Source organism: Anomalospiza imberbis, chromosome 14 (genome assembly GCF_031753505.1).
Source record: "Anomalospiza imberbis isolate Cuckoo-Finch-1a 21T00152 chromosome 14, ASM3175350v1, whole genome shotgun sequence".
NCBI classification, from domain to species: Eukaryota; Metazoa; Chordata; class Aves; order Passeriformes; family Viduidae; genus Anomalospiza; species Anomalospiza imberbis.
Window position 1 is genome coordinate 9,863,796 of NC_089694.1, and position 17,682 is coordinate 9,881,477.

The following is a 17,682-nucleotide window of genomic DNA, read 5'->3' on the forward strand; positions in this document are numbered from 1 at the left end:
CCTCCCTGACCCCCAACAGTTCCTGTACTCATGCTGTGAGCTTTGTTACTGAAGCCTCTCCACTGCAATGCTCAATTATTCAAAGGTCAGATGCGTCCCGTGAGGTTTGAGTGCAGACCCAAGTTAATGCTTCCAGCCCCGTGCTGCTGAGCCAGCTCCCCAAACTGCCCAGCTGAACTGAGCTTGCAAGCTGCATGGAAATCCACCTGGCTTTCTGGAAGCAGGGAAAACAGCCCCTAAGCTCTGAGTACAAACCTCACCAGTCCTCCAGACCTTTTCCCAGCTCTATTTGCAAACATTGTGAAATACCCTTGGCCTCTTCCTCCATCCGTTGAGAGGGAGTTGTGTTCCACACTCACAAGGATGTGCACTAAGCCCTTTGAAAATGAGAAGTACTCTAGAAGTGCTAATTATTTGGAGCAAGTGCCTCATTTACGTGCTAACTTTCCTTTATCTCTCACGGGCTTAAAACTCTATTAGGGAACTAAAACTATGTTAACATAATGCCCCTGTGAATCTTGTCAGCGAAATTACTCAAATTTGGCTCCTCTGGATTCCATTTTGGGAAGACAAGAGGCAGATTAGATTTTAAGTACCTTTGTTAGCATCTATGGAAGATAGGCTTGGTAGGATGAAAGGGGCCTGATTGGTTTTGGTACCAGTTATCCAGCAGCTCAGCTGAGCTGTGGCAGAAACACAATCCTTTAGATTGCATTTGTCTCAAGTGATAAGCAGTGAGTAGTCATTTGTCAAATACAGCATATTCCTGACCCAGCAGCCTCCTTGCCACCACCTGGCACTGCTGGGGCATCTCAGCCAGTTTTTTGAATACTGAACCCTTTTTTGCATAGCCACATTCATGCAACTCCTTTCTAAAATTGCTCTTAGCACAATCACAGGAAATTAATGGCTTGTCATTTTAATGTTAAAACCCTAATTAACTGTATTTAATGTTTGGGTTGTGCCAGTTCAGTGTTACTATTGCTCTCAATTCCTATGGAATGCTGCACAGAGTCAGGGGAGAAAAGGCAGCCTCCAGACACTGCACTGGAGTGCCTCAGTGTGCACTGAGCTGTACCCAAAGCACCAGGGCTGGTGTGTCACCGTGCTGCAGGTCTGGAGGGTGGCACAGCCCTGACTCCAGTGTAAGACTCGCTGGAGGTCGGCATTAGCTGGGCCAACTGGAGCAGTCCCTAGAGTTACACGTTGCTATTTACACATTAAAATGCTTCCCAGTAGAAATTCTCCCTCCCCTGTCTCGTATCACATCAGGTTTGGTTGGAGGACATAAAAGTCTGCTGTACTGTAGGGTCCCTGAAGTCGAGGACAATCTTGTCTGTGCCCCTTGGGCCTTTCCTTGTGGTTTTGCAAGGGGCTATGCCAATGCACTTGGTGGCAGAGGGATGGCAGCCCTGGAGGCAGGGAATTCTGCCTGAGCAGATATTCCCAAACTCTTTGCTTCAGGCAGAAGAACCCAGCAGTCTTGTTGGAGAGGGAATAACAGAACTTTGTGGTCTGTTAGCAATTTTTAAATGTTAGTGATAGTAGTAGTAATGATAATTTTAATACTAATTAATAATAATAATTAAATTTGGTATAAAAGGAAATTTATTTGGTTTTTCATAAATCAAAAAGTGTCAGTTCAGGCTGGAAAAAACCCTTAATTTTGCGCTTTCACTTTGATGGCATCAAAATAAAACTCTTCATCCTACCAGATAGCCTTTCAAGCGCTGTTATTTTTTTAAACTAAGAGAAATTTCCAAAGAATAATAGAAATGTTCAACAAAATAAAAATAGAAAACAGGTAAAGCTTTTTTTCCTGGACATTTCAGAAGGGAAGTAGCTAAATCATTCTTAGTCCAGGAGACTGAATCGCTATTTAAATCTGACCAGCAGAGCAATCCAGCAAGGCAAGTGCTGTCCTGCAGTGACCCACGGGCTGAGGACGTGCCCTTGGCTGGGGCTGAGGAGCAGCAGCCCCTCCCTCGGCCCCTGTGCTCGGGGCTTTGCACCCACCAGCTGCTGAGCACTAGACAGTCGTCTTTTCTCTTCTTTGGGGTCAGCCTCTTTCTGTAGGCTTTTATTTCTTCTTCCCCTTTTAAAGCAGGCTGCTGTTCTTCCTTCCCCGTTCAGCCAGGGGAAGCCATCCCTTCCCGGGCCTGATGCTTTTCACAGCGCTGAGGCTAATTGACAGTAGTTTTAACACAGATCTTAATTGTAACTACAAATGCTTTGGGAATGAAAAGAGCAGCCAGACCTTACAGCCTTTAAAACTCTGCTCAGGTTGAAACAAGCCTTTATAAAAACCTCTCAATATGTAAAATAGCACAAAGGAATGAAGCAGGGATGTAAAGGACAGGCAGTCCCCGGAACACAGCAGCCTCCGCAGTCTGTCCGAGCGGGACCACCAACACATCTCCCTGCCTTGAGCAGAGTAACCCACCCCGTGTGGGGCTGGCCTCTCTGGCTCTACCAGCAGCATGGAGAAATACTAAAGATGGCACATACAGCCTTTGAATCATAGCAGAGAGGCAGACTAATTTGATTCCTACTTTTCCTGAAATTTCCCACATGCTCTTAGTCTGTGACAGAGCCTGACTGTGCCATGAGTGGGTGAAGCTTTTCCTTTGCTCCTCACTCCTGGTTTCTGCAGGGGGGAAGCCTGGGTGCAGGTCCCCTAGCTAGCTAGCTGCCTAGCTGTGTGATGTTGCTGCCCTGCAGCTGACAGACCCTTGTCCTGTACACATGCACAGATGTGGGGTCCCTGGCCAGGCTGAGCTGCAGCGGGGGACAGGACCACAGCCCTGGCACAGAGCCACGCTGCCGTGGTCCTGGGCTTTGGCTGACCTGAGTCCAAGCACAGACAGAGGATGCACTCATATGTCCACAGCCCCAAAAGCAGATGTACCCTTTATATCTCCATCTGTGAATGGCAGGGGTGTGTCAGAATGAGCTGTGGGCATCCACAGAAATCACAAATGGATTTAAGTTTGGCAAACTGTGGCAGACAGGGCCAACTACCATTTTAACACCTTAATACCTTTTTACACTGCTCAGCTAGGGCACATTAAGGCTTCAATGCAGCATGTTGCTAGTGGGTATGACCTGTTGGCTTTAAATAAGTGTGAGCTAATGTGTTAAAACCACATTGCCCCCATGACCTGGCCTCTCAACACACCCTGAATATCCGTGGGGACATTGCACTGCCTTTACAAAGGTAGCTCTTACCAGCTGATACCACAGGTGATGTGTTGCTCTGTCTGATGCTCTTTTCTGGTACCTGGAAACCTCAGACTGCACTGAGAAGTGTTGAAATGTGCTCTGAGACAGTCACCATTGCAGTGCAGTCTCTTCTGGTGCCCCTGTGTACCTGCATTCAGCACTTTTGGGGTGTGCAGAGGTTTGGCTGCCGATGGAAGTCGGTCAGTGTCCCTCTGCTCCAGTCTCCACAGAGTTGGGGTGCTGCCTGGCTTCCATCACACAAAGTGTGATTTACCAATCCAGACCCTCTTCTTGAAAAGTGACCCTCAAGCAAAGAAGGTGTTTAGTTCTGCAAGCAGGAGTGACCCAAAGCCTGTGCAGGCAGGAGCACAGTGCAGATCTCTCACTGTCTCTGGTGCACAGCTTTGAATTTGAGTCATCAGTAGGTCTGTAAGCAGAAGAATCCCATTCCTCCGTTTGGATTACAGAGGTGGAACATCTTACCATTTTTCATTCTCCATGTAGAAGAGTATTTCCATTTGCTATTTTTTTTTCTCCCTCCCCATAAGAGTCTGGAGGTTTGCAGCTCCCTGGGGTCATCTTTGAGCAGAGTGGGCAGTGCCTCTGTGCTGCCTGTCCTCTCTAAATCCATCCCTCCCACACTAGTAGGCAAAGACAGAACAAGCCTCAGAGGAATCCATGACATTTCTCGCCCGGCTCAAATGCAGAGAAGATGATGTTTGAAACACCATTAGTCATGAGTGATTAGCAAAGCTCAGTTGTTGAGGTTCTTAAACCCCTCTCCAGTTCTGTATGAAGAAGGGCATGTTTGTAGTTGTGTTCTTTTTAATCGAGCTCAATTTGTATGGGTTTTGCTTATCTGCAGCCATAACAGGGAGGGAAATTCTCAACAGTGCTGCAGTTATTAATGATCCTTTAGGGTGCTTAGAGCTCTCCATAAGCTCTCCATTTCAAATACTGTATCTCTAAATAAATAAGCAAAGAGAGAACTGTTTTTTAACCTCCCTAGTGCAGCTAATATTCAGGGAAGTGGTGAGCAACCAGATTTGGGTGTTGGATTGTAGCTGGTCAATCAGTGTCCTGCTTTCCCAAGACCCAGTGTGGCCATGCTTGTTCCCTCTGCAGAAACCATTTGTTCACTAAAGGATGAGGGTGGTTTTTGGTGTTTCCAATACAGTGAATGCCTTTGGTAGGCATGGTAGGAAAGCAGGAAGATTGAGATGTATCAGTAAAATTAGTATTTGTATCCCATTTAATATTATAATGCAGTTTGAAATTATTTACAAAGAAATCTGCCCTGTATGACAGGAACATGGTAACAATCAGGGCTTTAACAAGTGATTTGTCTGTGCTTCAGCATCAGCTTCATCCCCCACAGGAACATCCTGCATGAACTCAGCTGTGCATGAAGGAGATACACACCTTATTGCATGCTGCATCAGCACTTAGGAAGAGTTCCACCATGTCTACTTTAGCAATTAAAATATTACTTTGGGAGAATTACAATTCTTCAAGTCCATAAAATGCTTCAGAAACGAAATGCTCTTACAGCTGAAGCACCTTTCCCTCCCTTGACGGGGTGTTCCAAGGCTGGCAGTCCATGTGCAGAAGTGCCTGGTGGGAAGGCACCTGCCTCCCACCTAAGCTTCACTTTACATGGAACCATTGCTAAGTCTCCACAGGGTTTCTGATCCATTAAGCTAGCTCTGATAAGGATTAATTTGTAAGTACCTCATTAGTTCAACAGGAAGTACAGTGGCATGGTCAAAGTGTTTAGTCTTCCAGCTGGCTGTGGACTCTGACTACATTTAAAACTGATATTCTGTGTGAATCTCACCTGATTGCAGACATCTGGTGTTTAACAGGAGCTCAACAAGCAGCAGCTATAAGAGAAATATATGTTTTGTGGGAATTCCTCAGTGAACAAGTTCCAACATCTTCCAAAGATGTTACCTCACTCTACCCATATCCTCCCCTCCATTCTCTCCATTACTTAGGTGATGAACACATCCATCTGCAAAGCCAGTAAATATCCAGACATCCAAAGGCATTTTCAGTTTTTATATTCAAGCCAAGTTCAGCTAGATTTTTGCAGTAAGTGGCCACAAATCAGCTGAGGTTTTCTCCTTGAGGAAAGGGCCACTCAAGGGGAAAGGCAGTGTCCCAGTACACATGACTGTCAAAAGGGACTGAGCAGGGCTGTCAGAGGGGGAACCCAGGGCCATGATTTCCAAGTGGCTTCCTTACATGCACAGGCATGGTTTTATCAGATTATTCCAAGCAGTGAACTTGTGCACATACCTTGTAGATGCACGTGCTGGTATGAGCTGTTGAGAGATATTCCTGGGTGGCTGGAGCAAACCTTGTGCAAATTGGCGCCCTGCAGAGAGAGGCAGCTGTGGGGACCAGCCCTCACCTGACAAGGCTGTCGCTGGCTTTGGTCTGCAAACCCTGAGCCGTGCTCCAGGATGGCTGCACGGTGCTGCTGAGCACCAGCAGGCACCAAGCCCATGATACTCTGATCAGCTGTATGAGAAGCCCTTGCCATTTCTGCTTATCAAATGTAAAACCCAAACCAATAGCTAGGAGGAGGAGCAAAGCAGATATTAATGACAGTCACGTACATCACCATCAGATTTACATAGAGGCATATTCAATTATTTTATGGCACAGATTTTAATTGTATCTTATTAACATTTCCCATTAACTTTTATTCAAACTTCCACTTAATCAGGCTTTATTTTTCCACCAGAAAGAGATGCCTATTTACTAGTGGGGAAAAAAATCTGATTTAAAAAATGCACAGTGGTTTAGGTACTGATAAGTCAAGGTTTCCCTAAGGAACATTTTTTTCTTTCTGAAATTCTTAATTGCCAATGAAAGACCCTCTTCAAAAATATCAATAACATGAATAGTTATAGTGTTTAAAATATTGTATGTAGGTATATAGACTCTCATAACACTCTTCAAATGAAAAGGCTCTTTTTTTAGCATTCCATTCCACTCTCATACAAATGCACCTGCTTGAGTGATTGGCTGGATCAAGGCTAGGGTATCTAAGTAGCATGAGTTGAATCTTTGTAGCATAGAAATACGGGTACAATTAAATATGTTGAAAATCTGTTCTGGAGTGTTATTTTTAATCAGGAAACTAAGTAATTTGCTTTTACATGCCTGCCAACCCATGAAATCCAGCAAGGGTGTATAGATTGAAGGGAAGGGTGTTCGTTCACCAGCACACAGGTGAATGATGAATGATGCAATAGATGCAATTGTGCTTCCAGGTGACTCAGCCCCAGAGCACAGTCTGTTACAGGCCTGTAGAGCCAAGGTCTCTAAGACAGGAGCTCATACATGACACAGCATTCTCCTCAGATTATCCAGGCTATTTACTCCTCAGGGATTCAGAAATCTGTGTTAACTGTTCTTCAGTGACCACAGAAAGGGTGCGTTTGGTTCCTATCCCCCTTCTGTCCCTTACTCCAGTGGAGTTTTAAAGGAGCATACAAGTAGTAGCACCCAAGTGCAGCTGAAATTCAGTGCCAGATTACTTCTTATGGGTTCCTTTTAAAGATCTTGAACTAATCAATAAGGCAAGAGAACATGCTGAAAGAATGGAAAAGAGAAAATTAAAATATAGCAAACACAGAATTTGTCTAAAGTCTTCAAGACAAATGGGTGGTTGCAGACTATTACTAAAAAATGACATTGTGTTGGTTGCCATCTCACTGTCCAGGCTGTATAGTGTTTATTCATCCATTTTAACTTAATAGAAACATCTGCTGCTGTCATGAGCCCCTTACACAGATTTGATTGTAATTTTACTTGTTAATAATTTTCTGTTAATATCAAGTAGTCCTTAAATTCAGCGACTGCAAAATAGCCTTCAAAGAATTTATTTCCACTCACTCTTGTAATTTATCATCTGATTCATTAGCCTGAGATTCTAGATTGTGATTCTATTGTGTCTGATTTGTAACTGACTTGGGTTTGTTTTCCCTTTTCAGAGAGCAGATATAGCTGTTGCCCCCCTCACCATAACATTGGTGCGAGAAGAAGTCATAGACTTTTCCAAACCTTTTATGAGCCTGGGCATCTCCATCATGATCAAGAAGCCTCAGAAATCTAAACCGGGCGTGTTCTCTTTCCTGGATCCTTTGGCTTATGAAATTTGGATGTGTATAGTCTTTGCTTACATTGGCGTCAGCGTAGTTCTTTTCCTAGTCAGCAGATTCAGCCCTTATGAGTGGCACTTGGAAGACAACACTGAAGAACCACGTGACCCTCAGAACCCTCCTGACCCTCCAAATGAGTTTGGAATATTTAACAGCCTTTGGTTTTCCCTGGGTGCCTTTATGCAGCAAGGATGCGATATTTCTCCAAGGTTTGTTCCATATCACTCCATCACCTTTTTGCATTTTATGGTCATTTTCTGATGCCATGGTGCATATATGTTACTTTCTCAAATTTCTTTTTAATTCTAAATTTTTTATTTTGACATTTTCATTCAATATTCAGCATCTTCATCAAGCCACCATGCTTGCTAACATTCGCCTCCAGAGTAAGTAGCATTGCTTATGATGCCATTTATGCATTTCTGCCAAACTTATATTCACCATGTTGAGGCTGTAAAATGCATAGGGTTTTCTGTTTTCAGCAATGCTTGGAGGGCTACCGTGTTTTTGCTGCATATCTCATTTTACGGTCATCTCCTTGGTGCAATAACACATTCTGTTTTGCAAAATAAGATTTATTTTTAAAAGTCACATGCAACAGCACTTTAAATCATATCCACTCCCATCAAGGCTCCTGCTAGTCTTTTTACTTTTTTTTAGCCTAATTTCTCCAGTTTTGTTCTTCTTAAACCATCCTTTCATCCTTCTGCTTACCACCATTTTGCCCATGTTCATGTCTCCAGATGTACTGTGCTACTGTCCTCTATGTGTATTGTTATTTCAGTCCAGTCTAATCTGTTGTCCCTCTGTTCATAGTCAATATGGTCTAATAAGCATTGCCAGTTTCCATAAAGATTTTTCTTATTCATGAAGATGTTCTTTCTGGATAAGACTGTAATAAAGTATGATTTATGTTAGTACCAATTTTAACAGAGAGCACTGCTATTAACTACTGTAGAATTATATTTCTTTTTATAGAAGCATTTTTAACACCAGATTAAAATAGTGAAGCTCCCTCTAATTGAACAATGCATACCACAAGTTGTTCTTTAATAACATCTATCATGTTTCTGCATTTACACTGGTAAAATACTTTGTTATAACCAGTAAAATTACCTCATTTCTTAGTGATGGAGCAATAATTTTGTATGTTATAACGATAATTTAATAACCAGTTTCCAGCCATTTTATTTATTAAAAACACTTGCTGAGACAAACAGAATGCCGTTTTCCATTTAAGAAGGTTGCTATTTAGAGGAAGAGTAAGATCTTTTCCCGAAGTACTGACATTCAAAATGCACCTTGTTGATCTCCAGGTTGCCTTTTTCAATACCTGAATCATTGAAAAGGTGCCAGGTTTTCCTGGTCCATACAGCATTAGGAGTCTTGAGTTGCCTCACTGAAGCAAGTGACAAAATTTCTATGAAGTTTCTTGGGAAGAATCATGATTTTGTCAGTTAGAGTACAATAATCATCCTATAAATTCGTGTTTGTTAGTTTCCCCAGTTCCTGGTGTCTGGGTGTGCTGCTCCCTGTGCACTGACAGCTGTTGGCCTCCTCCCCCTGTTTGCACTCCTTGTTTCTGCCTTACGCCTCAAACCTGCACTGACACTTTGCCCCAGTGCTTGCTGTTAACAGGGATGAGTAGTGATAACATTTAAATTGCTGTTGACCATGTGTGTGCCCAATATAAAGGACCGGGAAATAAGCACTGGGACATCACATGGAAAGCTGCAGGCATTGCACTGTTTCCGCTAGGTCTGGTTATTGACAGTTAAATAAAAGTGCATAGGATTTTTGGGAAGCTCTCATGTGACTCTTTGGCATGGTCAGCCATTCACCTTATATAACAAGTGCAACACACTGGGTTTTTTTTCAATACAACCACAATAAGTGCCTTGGAAATACCTACCAAAAAATGGAGAGAGACAGCCTTATATTTATTTATTTTATAGGTCCATTAGAAGCTATTAGCTCAGTATTAATATATGGCCCTCATTTGAAGATGTTGTCCAGTTATTTTGTTGTCTTCCATGAGAACATTCCAGGCAGTTACATGCATTGTTACAGGAAAAAAATAGAAATTTAATATTTGGTTTAAATTCCAAAAACTCTTCCTTTGACTGATATGTTGATTTCGGTTGATTAAAATGTCAAATTTCTTTCACATAGAAGGGACTATTCCCAAGTATTCTATTCTTAATCCATATCTTTGTAAGGTTACGCCATTCACAGTACATTGACTATATGAATGTTTCGTACTCTTTTATTGCCACTAAAAGGGGCTTCATTCTTCCATTGTGAGTTTTGTCTGAATAAATTTCTTATATGAGAGCGTACAGCAGTCGTAGAGAGATGCCGACAAGCAGTCTGGAGAGATCACTTTTGTACTTGCTGATAAAGGCTCTTTCAGCTGCCTTTGTGTGGAACAGCTGTGACATCTAATGACTAGTTAGATCTATCCTCGGTGAGTATGCTGTGTGGATATTCCAGAGGATATATCCCTATACTCTCCTCTCTGTATTTAATAGGAGTCGTCTAAACAGAATCAGAGAGCAGCCAAAGGCTGGGGGTTAGTGCATCCCTTAATGTAATCATTTATTTCAGCAGTTTTGTTCTGCTATCAAAGGCTGCTGTGTTTTCTGCATAGTGAGCTAAAGCATTGAAAATTCACTTTTGAGGGATCAAAAGTGGATTATTAAACTTGCTTTTATGTAAGATGCGTAGAGCAAATGGAATCGGGAAAAAACACAGTCAAATTTGTAACACTGTTCTGAGCAAAAGTATCTTTGAAATCTCTATGAGAGCATGTCTTTTCATTTTGCTCTTTATTCATGTAGAACAAAAAGGCTAGATTAATTAATTGCTGATGGAAAAAGACAGGGGGGTTATCAAAAACTATGTCGAAGCTGGTCATTTGGAGGGTGTATTTCTAGGTCCCTGCTTTCACAGCAGAAGTCTCAAGAGACTCCTATTAAAGGCCATGGGAATGTCTTTGTGGGATTTTCACAGTAGCAATGAGAAGGTAACCTGACATTCCTGAAACTCCCACTGGCATTCCTGTGCTGGAGCATCTCAAGCCAGCGCTTCAGATGCCGTGTCTGCCCGTTGTGTCCCCGAGGCCGAGGGCTGGCTGGGCGTGCCAGCAAAGGGCTGGGCCCCGAGCCTGGGGGTACCAGCTGAGCCGTGCTCAGCATATCCAGGGGCTCCCCACTAGGACAGGTGGTCAGGGATATTTGTCAGCATAACAACTGGATATATCGATCCAAACAGCCCAATTAAAAATGGAGTAGCGTGAGAAGCTTATTATGTATCTGTAATATAGGAAATCAAATATCTTTTATGGCCTTGAGCAGAAACAAAATCCAAGCTATTTTCATAAATTAGGTTTTGTTTGAATGTATTATATGTATTGTTCTCCTGGAACCTGAATGTGAATTTGAATGTTTAGTTTGTTTTTTCTCATGTTACTAATTTGCTCTCATTTGACTCCATGCTTCCTTTTAAATTTCCTCTCAAGGTATGCACTCTTCCTGTTTACTTGCTTTTGAAATCACCATCTGACTTTGTTTTGACAATTGAGTTATAATCCTTTTGTTCCAGATCTGTGTTGCTCCTCTCATTTGTTAGCACTCTAATTCACTTTAAAATAATGCCATACAAATTGAGGTGATTTGGGAAACTATATTAAGCTAAAGAATTAATTGATTGTTTTTAATTATATTATTGCACATGTGGACAGGTATGGCTTGCATCAGAAACAATGGTGCTGGTACTAAAAGCTTGATTGAGTTTTCTGCAATTATTATCTGAGTAATAGAAAAACATTTCTGTGGTTCACGGTATAAACCAAACAGCACTCTCTGATTCCTAGCCCAGTGTACCTGTACTAACCCTTTTTCTCCTGTGTCCTTCTACACCAGCCCCTGCAGTGGGTATAAGGAGTCTTCGTTTGAGCAGATGGATGGGGGAAGCTGGGGTTCTTTGGTCAAGGAGGCTGCCAGGCCATGCTTGTCCATGTTCTTCTTCTTATCTCTCTGTCTGTCTTTCCTTCAGTGTCAACTTTGTGGTTTATTTGATTTTTCTTTTGCCTCATCCTGTGACACCAAGTGACAGCTATGTCAGCCCAGACTGCTCCATAGTAGCTGCTGTTTAATCCTTCTTTCTGTGCTCGTTGGAAGACTCTGGGAGAAACAACTCTAGTGACATCCAGTTTTCTTTGAAGTGACCTCAATTCTTCTGAGAACAGCCCTGGTCCCCATCTAGCAAGACCCCTCTCTTGCACGTAGGACCCTCAGGGAAGTGCCTTTTCTGTCACGGGACCCCCCTGTTCCCATCTTCTCCTGCCTCTCAGGTGGTCTTTGTCCTATATCTGTCTGACTTGGTTCATGCAGGTTGCCAGACTCTGGGGTGAGGTATTTTTACCTTTCTCAGTGTGTAGGATGCTGTCTGAACATGCAGCCTGGCACAAACCTTTTATTGTTGCAGCGATGGGAGCTTGAGGTTTCACTGGTTTGGAAAACGCTTATCTTCTGCACTTCTCCATCCTAGCAACCCATCTGTCCTACCAACAGAAGGGGCAGCTACCAAAGCAAGTAAGAGATTTCCCATGGGAAACTGTAGGGGAAATGAACACATACCATTTTATTCCCAATGCTTCCACTGAATTTATCAGAACACACTGATAAGTCTTTTTTTCATCTCCCTATTTCAAGACCTGCCTTAAACAAGAGGGCCATGGGAACCTGGGAACTCCTGATAGAGATTGTCCTGCAGTAGGGAAGTAGATGTTTCATCTGCTGGACCTGCTAGCCAAACCCCTCCTCAATCTGGCTCTGAAATTGTCCACATCACTGCAGGGAGGAAAAGTTCAACTCTAGGTCTTCTCTGAAAATGGAAAGTGTGTAGTGAAGAAAGAAGCTAAAGGAGGACAAATTTCACCTGACATAGCCGTCTGAAAGCAATAGACTGTGGTTTTTAGTGAGGCATCTTTGTTCCCTCCGAAGTTATGAGACAGATGGACAACTTTAGATTTATCCCACACTACAGCAAGTGAGATAAATCTCTTTCTGAGGGTGTCAGGCTCTTCTCTTTTTCTCTGCTGGCTCCAGAGGAAGCCTTATGTGACAAGTTCAGCAGGCGCTGATTTGTAGTTGGAGAAAATTGTGTCAGCCCAAGTAAGAGGGTATCAAGCTTTACCAAATAGCTAAAGCCGAGACCCTACCTGTTAAGGAAGCTGGACAAAAAGGCCTGCAGCCATCTGTAAAATCCCACTCACATGATACCTACAAAGAATGTAGAGTAAGGTAGAGTCCTTGACTGCAGGCATTATTCTCTATTTATATTGCTGCAAATTGCCTTTGCAGCAACTCAGTAGCCTTGTGTTAGTGAGCACAATGGCTGCACAGCCCAAGCTGAAACTTGGAAGCCTCTTACCCTCTTGGGAGGCCATCAAGACAGGCAGGGAGGCTGCCTCCACTTGCGGGTGATCTGGTGGATGTGTGCCTACTCTGGGGAACCAGCCTTCGTCTTCCCTCTCAGTGGGAGCTGCTGCTTTGGCTCCTTGGGCAGAGGAGAGTGGAGAACAGTGGTGCTTCACCTTTCTCCACATCCCTCTCACATATTCCAGATTGAGCTCTCTGTTTTTATTGTGTTGGTGATTTCTTTTCTTTGTTATGATTTTTAATGTTGGATGGATACGTTTTTTAATTCCTTTTTTTTTTCTGATTAATTTAATGGCGAGTTTTTTTTAATGGCTCAGGCAATCTCAGGCTCTGGCCAAGACGGGGCAGTTTACCAGCAAACTCCCCTGTGTGTGTGGGGTGGGGGCACGTCATGAGACTTTTGGGTTTTGCCTATCTCCATCTGTTGGTAGGACAACTTGTACCCACTGTCTGGGGATGGCACTGAGGGGCTTGAAGGAAACAAATAAACAGGTAAGAGTTTCCTATTTCTTCTCTTTGCACAAACTGAGGACTAGTGCACCTAGGTTCCACAGATGTGTCTGAGATTGATTCTTCCTCCATTGGTGTCAGCAGAGCTAAGGGAAAACATCAAATAGCTTTGTCTCAGCAGTTGAAATGATTCTTGGTCAACATGCTGTATTTGAAGAACAAGCAATGTACATGGCAATGAAATTCCCCACCCAGCTGAGTGATGTGTCACTGCCATCCTTCAGCCCAGATTAAATACTTTGAGGCTGTTCAATTGCTGTAAAGCATCAAGAGCTCTTGCTGACAAGATCCAGACCTTCTGACCATTAGGCATTTTGTAATTATGTTGCAAATAGGCTTTTTCTTAAGTCCTTATGGAATCCCTTTAAAAAAAAAACGAAAACCAAAGACTGCAACAAAAACTAAACACAGTTTTTTTTTCTATTTCCTTCTCTGTTGCTCTGGTGCTTATAAAGCAGGGATATGCTTGACTTGGAACAGTGCAGCATGCAAATTTTAATTAACATAAAGCATAAACCAAACCAGCCTCTCTTCTCACTTCAGTATGCAAATTCAGTTTGTAATTCCTGCTAGGTTGTGATGAGAGAAGGCTACTGGATCATTTTTGGTATATTCTTTTGCATGTTTACTCAGATTTCTTTTTACAGTTTACTGTATGTTACATTTTGGGAGTGGATGCAGTAAAAGGTACATTTGTGTCCTCTAAGCTGGGCAAAGGGACATGATGCTGGCATATCCCAGCATGTCCAGCACTGGGAAAGGCTGGGCATGCAGAGACAACAAAAATCTTCTGGGAAAAGCCTTTTCCAAAAAAGGATTTGTAGAAGTCAGGAGAGCTTGTTCCTCTCCTCAAATGAATTCTCTCTTAATTTACTGTTCTTGTTTTCACTGAAAGACTACAAAAAGAGTTGCACTAAGTAAGACCAGGTGTGCACTGATTTTTCTCTCCTGAGGGAGGTTATCAGGATCTGGCTCACAGACCACCTGTTCAGAGATACCTGGAAGATCTAGACAAAAGGGTTGTGCATGTGAATTTCTCTTCAGTGAAGAAAAAAAAATCAAGGATTGTCTTCAAAGCAATTTAATGATGTGTGTTTTTCCATAGATCTCTCTCAGGGCGAATTGTCGGAGGAGTGTGGTGGTTCTTCACTCTCATCATTATCTCTTCCTACACTGCCAATCTCGCTGCCTTCCTTACGGTGGAAAGGATGGTTTCACCCATAGAGAGTGCAGAGGACCTGGCTAAACAAACTGAAATAGCATATGGCACTTTGGATTCAGGCTCAACCAAAGAATTCTTTAGAGTAAGTCTGTTAAATCTCCTTTTAGTGCCTAATTTATGGGTTTCAGTTGTTTGATTTTATGCAGCTGTAATAGCCATCCTATGCTTTGTGCAATCAGGACAGGCCTGAGTGCAGATTTTAATATCAAAAGGCACTTTACCAAAAATGGGTGGTTTTGCTTAACCTGAAACATCTCAAGATGGAAGACCCAACCTCTGCTGTGACAGGAAGGGTTTTGTAACACCAGTTTCAGAGCCTCGGTCTGACAAGCAATAATGCAGTGGTTGGCACAATATTTAGCAGAGAAAACTCTTGCGAGGAGCGATGCTCTTGACCTACTTGCTGTGCATGCCCAGCTGGCAGCCAGTAATGCCATCCGACGTCGGTGCTCACTTGCCAGAATGAAGGGGGATGGGAGGCCTAGTGCTGCTCATTCCTGGTGGAGCATTGATTGCTGCCATTGTTGTGTCTTCATTGCTCACCAGTGTCTGGCTGTGGCTGTATCTGACAGTCGGGTAAAAATTTTGTACCCCAGAACTCTGGTTGTTTTTCACCTTGGTTAGGGAGATGCAGGGTTTGCAACATTAGGGGGTAGGGGCAGGTGCACACTTTTATGTAAGATCATCCTTCCTTTCTCCTCTTGCCAAGCCACAGGCTGAACTGCAGACAGTTTGGTGAGAGGCATTAGGAACTCTAAATAAGATCTCAGTCCACTTTTACGTCTCTGAAAACGTCATCCTGAAAAGCTCTTATTTCTTTCCAAGGGTGAACTGGAATGCTCAGGCCTTTCAGGGAGTTCTTGGTTCTCTCTCAGCAGTGCCAATCAGATGCCATTCAAACCAACATTTTTTTTGTATAGAAAAGTGGCCAGTGCTGCAGGACTAATTACTGCCTGTCATGCATACTGGCCAGGTGCAAGCAGGAGGGAGGAGGGAGACAAAAAAACCCTTGCTGCTGTAGGCTGATGAAATACTGAGGGCTCCTTGGAGAAATAGTCAGGGCTCCTTGAATTTACTTAAAATTTCAATACATGGCATAGACGTCTGATGTAAGCCTGAAAGGAAATGCAAAGTATTTCATGAAGCTTTTGCACTCTACCTATAATGTCTTTATATTAAAAGAGATACTCAGTGTTTTGTAATTAACTGTGGTAACGGGTACATTACAGCAGCTTCTGTTTGTTTTAAAATCCTATGAAATAAACACTGACCTTGTAAGGGTGACATTAGTGTATAAAAATTTTATTCTGCTTAATTATCAATGCAAGGCAGTATTATGTCTACAACAAAAATTAGTTGAGTGAACCTGTCAAAAGAGGTAGCACAACTTGTTCAGAAATATTGGTGCTGTTTATAGTTACTTTACTGATCTTAGGGGGGAAAATGCCTTCTTTTGACTACCTTGTTACAGTTCATATAGAAAGAGGGATTGTATGGGGATGTTCCTTCATTTCCTTAATAGTTTGACACAACAAGGAAACCCCTTCTCAAGGAGAGATCAAAGGAATGAGTGTTTCATGTGAAAGGATACAAAGTCTCGTAAATGTATGAATGCTTTGTTGTGCTGCTAATAATCTTGAGATGAGCTGTGTGTCTCTGCTGGTGCTGGGAAAAGCAGGACTGTAAATGAGCTGATCTGTCAGGAGCTGCCAGCTCCATCAGGCCAGGACAGGAGTTGCATGGGGATGGAGGAGAGCAGAGGCCCAGCAGTGTGGAGCAAGGCTGTATGGGCCAAGTGGGAAGAAGAATGAGCCCGAAGTGTGCTTCTCTCTCTGGCATTCTCAAGCCACACAACATAATTTCAGTTGTATTAACTTCTGTAGAGTAATTAATTTGAATAGAGTGATGTATCCATGAAAGTGTTGTAATTAGAGTCTTCTTCAGTTGATTTGAAAAGGGCAAAAGCTTTGCCTTAGAACAAATGCGTATGTTCACATAAATACTTCATTGTACAGTCTTTATTAGTGACTTCATAAGACGGTAAAGGTGGCTGAAACTTTAAATAACTTAGAGGACTCTCGCTTTCCAAGGTCCTGCAGCACAGACTGCGCCTCTCTGTGTTTTAGGGTACTTGTTCTCCCTTGGCATCAATTTCCACTCTGCTACCAAAAGCATCAGTGGATGTGACAGTGCTCTGAATTGGAAAAAGCCATGAGTTCTCTTGAGTACACAGTGATGCTTATCCCCAGTGTAAGGGAAATATACTCCACCTATTTTCCCCCAGCATTTTGCTAGTTTAAACAGCAGTTAGCTGAGTGGCTCATGATCATTTACTCAGTGAGAAGGGAGTAACTTGGCTTTATAGTTGGGTCATGGTTTCACGCAGGAGGTTCAGGACAGTCTCTCCAAGATCCCATTAAGAAGCTTGTGTGGATATATCTCTTTCTAGAGCTGTAAGGCTAAAATGTTTCTCCAAGATACTAGTCAGATCCTGATCTTTATCGCTGCTGTTGGTCAGTGGAAGGTGCCAGACTGACAGTAGAAAAGAAGAATTGCCTCCTGATGCATCATAAAGGGATGACATGTAAGTGAGCTTCAGCTCCCCACCATCTTGTCTGCATGTGCTAAAGGAGCTCCTCCAGGCCATGGCTCCCTTCTGCCAGCCCCGTTTCCAGACAAAATCACTTTTGAAGGTTTTTTTTTTTACAGTATGAATACCTGAAACTGGACTGATACCAGCCTCTCAATTCTGATGAACAGATGGTAATGACTTTGAGCCACTTCAGACCTGGGCAGACTCCAGCTCATGACCTATTTTCCAGTCTTGGCGGTTTCCCTAAACACGGCGGTGTCTCCTGGGTAGAGGCTCTCCCAGCTCTGGGGGTTAAGCTGGATACACCACTGCTGCCTGAGGCTTGCACAGTGCTGCTTTGGCATGACACTGCTCTCACAGTCCCAACACTGCTCTCACAATGCCAGCACTGCTCTCACAATTCCAACACTGCTCTCACAATGCCAACCAGAGCTGGTATGTTATAACAGTTTCACAGCAGACACTGTTTACACTCCTCACTTGTTGGTGATTCTCTGCATAAGGGCGTTTGTCCTC

At 43.0% G+C, this 17,682-nt stretch overlaps 1 protein-coding gene across 6 annotated transcripts in view; it reads left to right on the forward strand.

The window, feature by feature from the left end:
* GRIA3 (glutamate ionotropic receptor AMPA type subunit 3) overlaps positions 1–17,682 on the forward strand; it is a 147,774-nt gene that overhangs the window by 97,518 nt on the left and 32,574 nt on the right. For all 6 annotated transcript variants that reach the window (XR_011004104.1, XM_068204843.1, XM_068204842.1 and 3 more), the window contains 2 exons: positions 7,230–7,606; positions 14,457–14,655. Coding sequence is in view for 5 of the 6 variants with exons in the window: in XM_068204843.1 (XP_068060944.1) it covers positions 7,230–7,606; positions 14,457–14,655 (576 nt within the window). In the remaining variant the exon portion in view is untranslated. The remainder of the gene's footprint in view (positions 1–7,229; positions 7,607–14,456; positions 14,656–17,682) is intronic.